The following is a 10,630-nucleotide window of genomic DNA, read 5'->3' as shown; positions in this document are numbered from 1 at the left end:
GATATGCGTGCCCCAAACAAAACCCAAAACACACAGAAATAAATAAATAGGACAACGTGTAATTATAGGTGACGAGTTTGATAATTAATTATGTCACATGTGTCCGTTTAGTAGAATATTTTAATTTCCCATCCCCTCATAATGTTGTATTAAAAAACTCTAGTAAATGTCTACGACAATGGAAAAACCTGATTAAGCATGCAATCTCACAATTCATATTTAATCCTATATGTGTTTTTAGTCACGTGATGATAAAAATGAATGCATAGTTATTTAGAATCAGAAACACTCAAGAATTTTTCCAAACAGTTACACTTAGTCATCAAAGTGAGCTCTATATCATTGTATACACTAAATAGTCTTTGATCACGAGAGAAAAAAAATTCATGTTTGTTTGACTATAAAAATTCGACAGTACATGTGATCTGATTGTCTACACAAGTTTTCTCCTTTCTAACCACATAATTGCTCATCAACTTGCTTTCAGTTGAGTTAGTTTCTAACTTTGTAATAAGTTGTAATAAATGAATTGTTCTATAGCAAATCAAATTCAAGAATATGTAGTTTTCATGCATTAATGAATGTGAAGCCGCTCCAATTTGTGGAGAAAATTTTCAGTGTACAAGAAACACCGTCCAGTACATCAAATATTATAGTACAAGTGATTGATTTTTTATTTTCAAGTATTTACGACACTTAGATCATGTTTTCGGTACAGGAAAAAATCTCTCCAATTTGTGGTGAGGTTAATGCTAATATGCTATGATGGGCAGAGACAACACATAATTGCTTCTCCTTTTTATCCCAAAAAAGAAGGCACAAAAGTAGGGAAAAAGTGGGTGAGTGGTCACAAGATTTAGGGCGGGCCTTTCTTTTGAAAAACAAATCCAGAAAAACACTACCCGTTGCCCACACCCACCCACGTTCCTATTAACCGTCCCTCCCTCCTTCCTCTAAGCTCCTACAACCCTACAACTTGATCAATCTTCCTTCTCTGCAAATCCAAACAGTCCAAATTCCCTTTTGGAATTCAGATTTTCGGTGGAATTTAATCATGAAGTGGGGTACCAAAAAGCAAAAGCATCCCCCTACTTCTTCTTCTTCTTCTTCTTCAAAGCCTTCTCTGATCTCTCATGTCTTTCCAAGTTCATGGCTTTCCAAGTTCAAGCACAAGAGTGGGAATTCGGAACCGAAACCCGGGAAGGGAAACCGGAAAGAGAAGCAGAATTCTCCGCCTTTGGATTTGCCGAGGTGTGGTAGTCATGGTGGTGGGAGGTTTCATGGCGTGGATGATGACGAGGATGATGCGTTTTGGAGGCTGTCTTTTGGGGAAGATAGTGCTGAAGGGAATAACGACAGGGGGGTTTTGAGGTCGGTGCGGTACGATTCGGATGATGAGTTTGACGTCGGAAATCCATTTGTGGAGGGTTTCAAAAGAGTGGTACAAAAGTGGAGGGAAGAGAAGGGTCTCAGAAGTTGATGGGCATGCATAAACCTGGGACTGCTAAAGACTCGAAATGGATGACGAACAAAAGAGTTTTCGGAAAGGAGGAATTCGAACGAGAAGCGATTAAGAAAGAAGACAGATCAACAGCTTCTGTGAGAAATGATGTACTGGAAATGTTAGCAGCAGTAAAGAATCAAGATTTACCTTCACGGAATTCGAGAACTTCCGGTCTGGAAACAATTGAGGAAGAAGCTTTGAACCCGGAGACTGCAGAAGAAAAACAGAGTTCAGATTGGCAGAGATTGAAAGAAAGGAAGATGGAACACGTGAAGTCGAAGAGCGAGAAGCACCGGAAATCTCTCTACATAAGCAGGGAATTGCAGAGGAGAAGGACAAGGAGGAGTTGCAAAGTCAGAGTTTGTTCTCCGCGGACAGCTTCAAGGGTCGAAATCTGCAAAGTAAAGGCTCTCGAAGACATGACGAAGGCCAAACTGAAGACTGAAAGTGAGGCTCAGGAGAGAGCGGTACAGCAGGTAAGAACAGGGTTGAACAGCTTTGCAGTGGTGAAGTGCTCGTTCGACCCACAGAAGGACTTCAGAGACTCCATGGTTGAGATGATTGTGGAGAAAAAGATAACCCAGCCGGAGGATCTGGAAGAGCTCTTGGCTTGTTACCTAACCTTGAATTCCGACGAATACCATGATCTCATCATCAAGGTATTCCGGCAGGTATGGTTTGGCATGAACCGGACCTGTTTCGGTACTGAACTACAGCATGAACAATATGGCAGTGACTAATTTCTCTTTAGCTAATGATAGCAAAACTTGTAGCCAAATTGTAAAGTAGATAACACTACTACTTTTCTAATTCTAATTGCTCTTACTGCTTCAAAATTTGTGAAAGTTAACTAAGCAATGCAAATGTAGAATTACAATGTGTGTAAGATGCACAAATGCGGGGAAGATTAAGGTGGTAAAACCCAGTTTCAATCGTCAAACCCCGCAAAAATTCATACGGTTCTTCAAATCAAAAGTAAAAATGCTACTTATCGAGAGGAACCTACAACCACAGAGAACTTCGTCAAAACAGGAGATGCGTAATAAGGCTGTAAACAATCATTTCATATGAGTTCAGAATTATGTATTTCCCACAACTAGTCGTGTCACATGAAGATATCCTCAGCGAAGAATATAAATTCTATAGAAAAAGAAGCAATTACTCGAGCTGAAGACCCTTCGTTGAACTATCAAGTCAACCAAACACCAGATGCCCAGTTGGAATGAAACAGAATTAAGATCATTGAACTTCAAGGCAACTGGGTTAACAGACTCATGTGCACAGCCATATGAAGCGCAGCAAATTGTCTAATAACAAAAGTTAACGTGGATGAAAATCTGTGAATTGTTGATTAACGTACATGCCATCATAAGGAGAGCGAGATTAAAAGCACGTAAAATTCTTACATAAAAATAATTAAACGATGTTATATTAGTTTATAGGTATAAGAATAGTAATTAGAATATAAAGATAATCAAGAAGAAAATGAACTCAAACACAGAGTATCTATATATAGCCAGAACAAAGTATTCATACCTAAATTTATACCGGAATAAAAGAACTAGTAATATCAAGTTTTCTCTACTGGAGTAAGATGCCCCATCTGTTCTGTAAGGTTATTTACATTCCTCATATTCCACCACAACATACCATGATCACCAGGTCTGCTGTCGTTCTTTTTACCATCGGAATCCTTTCTTTCGATCAGAACTTCCTGTGCTTCCGACGTACCAGGATTCTCTGTTAAGAACTGTTCCCAAAATACGTCATTGACCCCAGTGGCTGCAGAAGCGGTGGTTCCATCTGTTTTTTCTTTAGATGTTTGTTGTATCAAGGCAGGTGGTGGGCGCAGAAGCAGCAATTCCAGCTGTTTGTTCTTTCGAGGATTGTGATGCAGCAGGCTTGGGAGCAACAGAAGCAGGGGGTTCAGCATTCATGTCAATTCCAGGGGATTTTGACCGAATGTCAGCATTCAGTTGTATGGAAGACAAAGCTGTGCTTTCGTTACCACTTGTAGATTCATCCGCCTCTCGGTTTGAACCAACCTGGATGTTATTGTGACTAACATCATGAATGGTATCTTCCCAAAATGTTAAGAAAGACTCCAACTGCTCCAACTTTTCCATACTCCCACTTTCTCTAATTACAGCTTGTGAACTAACCATCTGATTATATCCACTGTTAGCATCATCGAAGGACCAACTGATTCTTGGCAACCTTCTCTTTCGCTCACGGACTTCTAACTGCGGAACAGGATTGGAGGCAATCCCCGGTTTCTGCAAAACCCTAGCCACAAAAGCCGCCATGGTTTGCTGCTGCTTTTCCATGTCTTGCAAACGGTCCATCAAGAACTGCATCTGCAACTCCAATCCATGCCGCTCCTGCTCATGCCTCTGTACCTCCACACCAAGGCGTTCTTTCTCATGCTTAAGCCTCTCGATTTCAACCTTCATACTCTGCCGTTCAGCTTCGGACAAAGAAGTCCCTTGCCCTTGGACTTGAAGATTCTGCAAAGAGTGGCTGTGCACCGGCTTTCGCCTACGGATATTCTTCATAATGTGTGGCTGACCTCTAATAAAATCGTCATTGGCGAATTCCCATTGCTCCGGATCAATTTTTCTAAAACCCTATTGTAATAATTCAAATCACTTTAAGCAACTAAAACTACAAACATACAATAAATGCGTATACACCAATGTCAAACAACAGAAGCAAAAGAAAGCAAGCTGAAACTGAAACTGAAGCGGAATTGAGTTAAAAAACTCGATTGACTTACGTAGGTATTGAGTTGCCTGATGAAGCTAGAGAAGTTGTTGTGCTTGAAGAACTTTGGCAGCAAATCCCTAGCGAACTCCGGCGGATTCCAAACAATGAAGCTCTTATTACTGGCACTCCATGACACAATTGAATCTGTTGAAGCATCATCTACCATCTCATATGTCTTGGAAAGGAAAGGAGGCAGCGAACTCGTGCCACCTTGAACTTCCTCCATCCTAATCAATTGATTCAATTCCCCACAAACCAAATCAAAACCCAGAACTAAATCAACAACCCCATCTCGGAAACTCTAAAATCTCAGAAAGTTCAAATCCATCAAGCTCCCTTGTGTATGCAGGACCAAAACTCCAATCCGAAAACCTCGAGTATACATGCCTACAACCCGAAAAACGAAACTTTCCAATGAATTAAGGTTAGCTAAATGATCAACCACTCCTCATTGCTCAAAGCTCTAATATTCTTGAAAAATCAAATCCTTCAAGCTCACTTGTATACGCAGGACCCAAAAATTGATTCGAAATCCTCAAATTTACATTTTTCAACCCAAAAACGAATCTTTCCAATGAATCAAGAGCACCCGAAAACCCCCCACAAAACTCTAAAATCCCAGAAAAAAAATCAAACCCTTCAAACTCACAAAAACTCGATTCGAAAACCTCAAATTTTACATTATCTCAACCCAAAAACGAAACTTTCCAATATCAATGGGACCCAAAACCCAGCTGAAGACCCTTCAAAAGAGAACCTTCCAAGACCTTAACTTTCCATTGAATCAGAAGAACCCAAATGAAAATCGCATTGAATTTTCAAATGGGGACTCGAAATTCAACCCAATAAAAATACCCCAAATGGGGACGACTGAAAATTCTAGCTAATTACCAGAAGTCGCAGTTCAGTCAACCCCGAAGAAACGGAAACAAGAATCCAGCAATTGACCAAAATCAAATATCTCAGATGACTTTTCAACTCTGATTTATTTAGTTGGAGAATTCGAAACAAAATCGCATTTTTGACGAGTCGTTTTGCAGCTCGTTGGAACAGTTTCCGGAAACGAAACTACAGTTTCAATTCGCATTCTTTGAAAAGTCGGGAGGTTTGAAAAACTAAAAAAATTAATGGAACGGAAGGCTTGAAGCGAAAGCAACGAGAAGTTGATAAGAATAGAGGGGGTCAGTAGTAGGAAGTTGCAGAGAGGAGAGAGAGAGGGTGATCGGCTTTGGGCGAGCAAATTCGACTGCGAAGCCCCCAAAAACGATTCGAATGGGCCGAATATTTGGGGATCCTTGTTTTCGAAACGCGTACAGAATTTTATTTTTCCCGAGGATTTAATTATTTTATTCACTAGAAAAATAATTTAAGACATAGAGACAAAACATTTTAGATCAATGCTAAAGGACCACTTTAAAAATAGGATTTTAAATAAATAAACTCTTTGACGTCTTATGTTTTTTACATAATATTTTATAATACTAGCACGAAAATTAAGTTAAATTATGAGATGGCAAAGGGTCTCTGTAGAGAGTCCCCTTAACATTTTTCTACATTTTAAGTGCATTCATATTATCGTAAAAGTAATGAATGTATAAGATTTGGTTTTTTAATCTCAGTAGTATATTTTGCTTTGTATTAAATGTAAGTTTTTGAATCTTACTCGTACTTTCGCGTTGTATTAAATGTAGACTTTTTCGAATTGTTACAAAGCTTCATCGTTGAAAAGTGAGAAAAGTTGATTGGATTTTGAAGTCACCACACATATTCAATTTTTTCACATTACTTTTTTTTTTTAGTACAATGATATATTTTATAATACGGGGACAGAGATTTCGGTTAAATCATACAAGGTACAACCTAATTTAGTATCGAATTCGTCATCTACAAAATTTAAACTTAAGATCTCTTACTTACAAATAAAGATGAATATCATCAGATCGTAGTACTGAGTGATTTCACATTACTTATTTGAGTATTCGGATTAAGTTAGCTTTCGGACAAATGCTTGGAGACGACCTTGCTACTGTGTCATTTTGTCTCAACGAAGGGTGCTGACCCACGTGCTTTAGCGGCGTATTTGCCACCAATTGGAGCCACGTAAGGCCGTGTTTGTTTAATAAAATAAAGGAAGTATTTTTGCTCACCACCTTTAATATGATGTATACTCATCACTTTATTTATCACCGTTAGATGAGTTTGAATTTCGAGAATCGTGTAGTGAACATGCATAAATCTCAAAATTTAAACTCATCTAACAGTGATAAATAGAGTGATAAACATTACCATCACTTGGCGGTTTTTCAAAGAAAAGGCGATTATCTTCTAACCTCTACTGTACATGTGGTTTGACAATACGCCACTACCACAAGTTGGTTAGATAAGTACAAATACGTGTATTTATTTAATCTCACTGTTTGACATCGAGTTATGTGTTAACATTATAAAATATTGTATAAAAAAAATGAGGTGGCAGAAAGTCTATGGAGAATTTCATTTTTGAGAGAGTTTCCTTAAAGTTTCTCTTGTCATTAATTAGCAAACTCAATCGTCTTGCTAGCTTCTCGAAAAATATATTTAAAATTATGACGAATTTTCTTAAAAGTTGTATGATTTTATTAAAGAGAAATGCTAAAAGACTCCTTCAAAGTGAGACTCCCTTTTACCTCATGTTTTGTGGCACATATATTTTATAATATTGGCATGAGAATTTATAAAAAATATGAGGTAGCGGAGAGTCTATAAAGAGTCTCACTTTTATGATGTTGGTATATCCTTTTATGCCAGTCATTCTTTGAAAAAAATGAAAGAGAAATGCTAAGAAGACTATCTCAAAAGTGGGACTCTCCATAGACTTTCTGTCACCTCATATTTTTGGCACAATCTTTTATAATGTTAAGACAAGAATTGTGAACAAAAAAATGAAGTAGTGGAGAGTCCTTGAAAAGTCCAACTTTGAATAGTCTTCTTATCATTTATCTTTCTTGAATGAGAAAATAGATTGGCCCATGAGGCATCGGCTTGGACATAACGTAGAAGTTTGTAAAGTGAGAGACTATTATTGTCCAAATAGCAAGCTGACAATTGACAAATTGCAGGTTTCTCGTTTATATATCTTTACAAACTTCTACGTTATAGTTTTAAGCTATACCCCAATTTAGGATTACATCATATAAATCACATCAGAACTTTATAAACTCAACAAAACAATACTATCGAAATCATATCATCGTTAATTAACCATTTTTTAGAGATTGCAAGTGCTGTTGGAGAGTTGAATAATAAATTAAAATTATGAATAAGTTGAATGTTCAATTTGTTTCAGTGCAACAAAAATCATATCAAGATTAACAAATTATGAATACCATACATGTGGATACGATTCTATCTAATCAAACAATTATGAATAACTACGTGATTATACATATACATACTAAAGTAGAGGCAACTTTATCTACAAAAACAATGTTCTGCACGAAAGATGATTTTCTTACCAACGTGTAAATGCAGATCAATACTTGAGTTAATTATTATCTAACATTATAGCTTTGTATTCACAACGTAACAATATCAACACAAAAAAGTGATTTTCACAATGTCTCTTGACTCTACTTACACATAGTGCAAGACGCTAATAGGAGATTGCAGAAATCGCCCCTCTCTCTATGAATACCCTAAACACCACCTAGTTTACAAAGTGGCAGAAACCACCTGATGCGATACCAAAAAAACCAGTGTTGAGAAAGCGAGCACGAGGCAGAGGGCCAGAGGGATGGCGAGCCCGGCCCGCCCCCATCAGTGAGAAGCCGAAAGACCAGCTAATTTGGAAGGTGGCGCACAGCAGATATTTAGGGGCCCCACAAAATGCTCACCACCTCCTCCGCCTCGATGTGAATCATGTCAGTCAGCTGTCAGTCATACATATTGGATCAATACCCGGTCCACCACCAGCATTTGTCACGTGAACCTCCCTAACAGAACACAGGACACTAGTCCAGTCAGTGCATGGCGGATCACGCTTCACACAGTGCACCCCAATCCAAAGTACCAACCAACACCCAAACAAACTCAACTGACACCGTCACACATCACACACACACACACACACACACACACACACACAGAGTACTGACAAAAGACAAAAGTACTGGCTGCAAACTCAAAGAGAGAGAGAGCGAGAGAGAGAGACTTCCCATAGCCACCGCACGCCGGCATGCAACCCCGGCCCCGCCGCTTTAAACTGCCCCCCACATCCCTAAACAAATCATTTACCATCTCAACTTTGACTTTTTATTATACGTACGCTACGCTTCCAACCTACAGGTAACCTAGGCTAGGGTTTAGTAGCTAATTACACACCAGAATTTGTAAGGAGACTCTCTTAAAAGTGATTCTGAATCTTTACCACTCATATTGTTGACACAATGTTTTATAATGTTGGTACGAGAATTGACCTTGTGAAATGATTGGTGATAGAGAGTTTATAAAGAGTTCACGTTGAGAAAGTCCTTTTAACACTTCTCATTACACTATTACTTCTACTCCTAGTCTAATTAAAGCGTTGTTCGTAACCATTTACTTGTCACTAATTTATAATCATGAATGTATTGTAAAAGTTGTATAAGTTAACATTAGCATGTGCGGATATACAAACAGTTGACAACAAAACATCTTTAACTCACGATGCAAACTGTAGTGAGCTGATCCTTGAAACTAAAGAAGAAAAGATACTGTGAAATGAGCGACACGAGACAAATTGAGGAGAGTGAGAAAATTAATATGGTTAATATCGAGTGGACTGTTGCCCACTTGAGCTACCAATTAGAGACAATCGCTCCTTGTTGTTAACATTTTAGATAGTCACTATTCTAGACAGTGTTAACAATTCGTTTGTAGTCTGACCACTGCGTGTTCTTAATATCACACCATGTACTTGTATTATGCAAAGATTGTCGTATAATATATATTGAGAATTGTTATTGGTACTTCAAAATTCTCATTTTATATTTCAAACTTTCTATATTTAGAAAGAAAAATACACTTATGAGAAGTGTATAATAAAATTTTTAAAATATCAATAACACTTCTCTATATATTATAACACATCGATTACGTACTCAAACTTTTCCCACCCGTAGGTTTGTGCATGCTCAAATATATTTGAAGGTGTTCAAACCCTTAACTCACTCATAGTTTGGTCTTTAATATGTCGGTATTGGTTGAAATTGAAGCCTAGTCTAATACTCCAACTAGAGCGACCTAGAAAAGATTAGGGCCAGTCAATTGTCAGGTTGGTCAAAGTACGCAATTTGGTCAAGTGAATGTGACCGTTTGATGTTTTGTTTTGGGGAATTTGCACAAACACCACCTAATTATTAGAAGTGTGTGCATTCGCCACCTAAACTAAATCCTTTGTCCAACACCACCTAGGCTTGAATTTTGGTGCCAATGTACCACCTTTGATGATTTCTGTTAATTTTTTCGTTAAAGTAAGCCCCTTCTTCATGTAGGCCAGATCTAATTTAATCTTTTAATTTATTGAAAACTCAAACTAAATAAAAAAAATTCTAAAATAACGAAATACAATATTGAAAAGAGAAGAAGAAAGACAATGAGACTTAATACCTTCCTCCACCCCCCCCCACGCCTCCACTTGCTGGATATTAACCATCCCTCCTCTTGGCAGCACAATCACCACTACCACTATTCAAATTCCACGAGGCTCATCTTAGATACCAACCTGGTCTCACAACTCGGAGCCGTTAGGCCCCTACCCGATGTCAAACCTTGCGACTTATAATCTCATTTCTATGACCCCCCACACAACACAACCCAAGTTAGTCTTTTCTCCTCTGTTGTGTTTCCTGTATTTTCCTCCGCAACTCCACTTGTCTATATCCCTCCTCCACTTCATCTTTCTCTTCTTCCCTAACTCATTCTCTCCATCTTGACCTTTTGCAATGTATTTCCTAATTTTCCTTCTCTTCGCCTTTTTAATTGTTTATATAAATTTAAAGATTTTGATCAAAGTATTTTAGATAGAAATCGACAAAATTACCTTAAACTTAACAACATAGTTAGCATAACATAACAGAGGTGGCAATTTAGCCGCACACAATTGAACAAAAAATTTAGTTTGGGTGGTAAATAAACACATCCCAAAAAAATTCAGGGGACATTTGTGCAAATTCCTTTTTTGTTTATATGGACCACAAATACAATTATCATGACAAGCCTAATCATAACCTTATCCCCAATCCACCCCCACCCTCTCTCAAATTTCCCATTTTGCCCATCCCTGTCATTATCACGTAATCACTCCTGCCTGGCTTTGTTGGAACATCAAAATATAAATCAAGA

The 10,630-nt window shown here is 38.0% G+C and overlaps 2 protein-coding genes across 2 annotated transcripts; one reads left to right on the top strand and one right to left on the bottom strand.

The window, feature by feature from the left end:
* The first annotated feature begins 562 nt into the window (after positions 1 to 562).
* LOC103944051 (transcription repressor OFP5-like) lies at positions 563 to 2,835 on the top strand. Its single transcript, XM_009354445.3, is given in 2 exon segments — positions 563 to 1,403; positions 1,406 to 2,835. Coding segments are annotated over 2 exon segments (1,188 nt in total). The 5' UTR covers positions 563 to 1,054; the 3' UTR covers positions 2,245 to 2,835.
* Positions 2,836 to 2,990: 155 nt separating this feature from the next.
* On the bottom strand, positions 2,991 to 5,582 carry LOC103944050 (heat stress transcription factor A-4c). The gene is given in 3 exon segments (XM_009354444.3): positions 2,991 to 3,341; positions 3,343 to 4,131; positions 4,281 to 5,582. Coding segments are annotated over 3 exon segments (1,272 nt in total). The 5' UTR covers positions 4,497 to 5,582; the 3' UTR covers positions 2,991 to 3,074.
* Positions 5,583 to 10,630: the final 5,048 nt, after the last annotated feature.

Source organism: the organism of the source record quoted next, unplaced genomic scaffold (genome assembly GCF_019419815.1).
Source record: "Pyrus x bretschneideri cultivar Hongxiangsu unplaced genomic scaffold, Pyrus_bretschneideri_v1 Contig33, whole genome shotgun sequence".
In the NCBI taxonomy this organism is placed as follows: Eukaryota; Viridiplantae; Streptophyta; class Magnoliopsida; order Rosales; family Rosaceae; genus Pyrus; species Pyrus x bretschneideri.
Note: the sequence above shows the minus strand (reverse complement) of the source record. Positions and strands in the feature narration are given on the sequence as shown.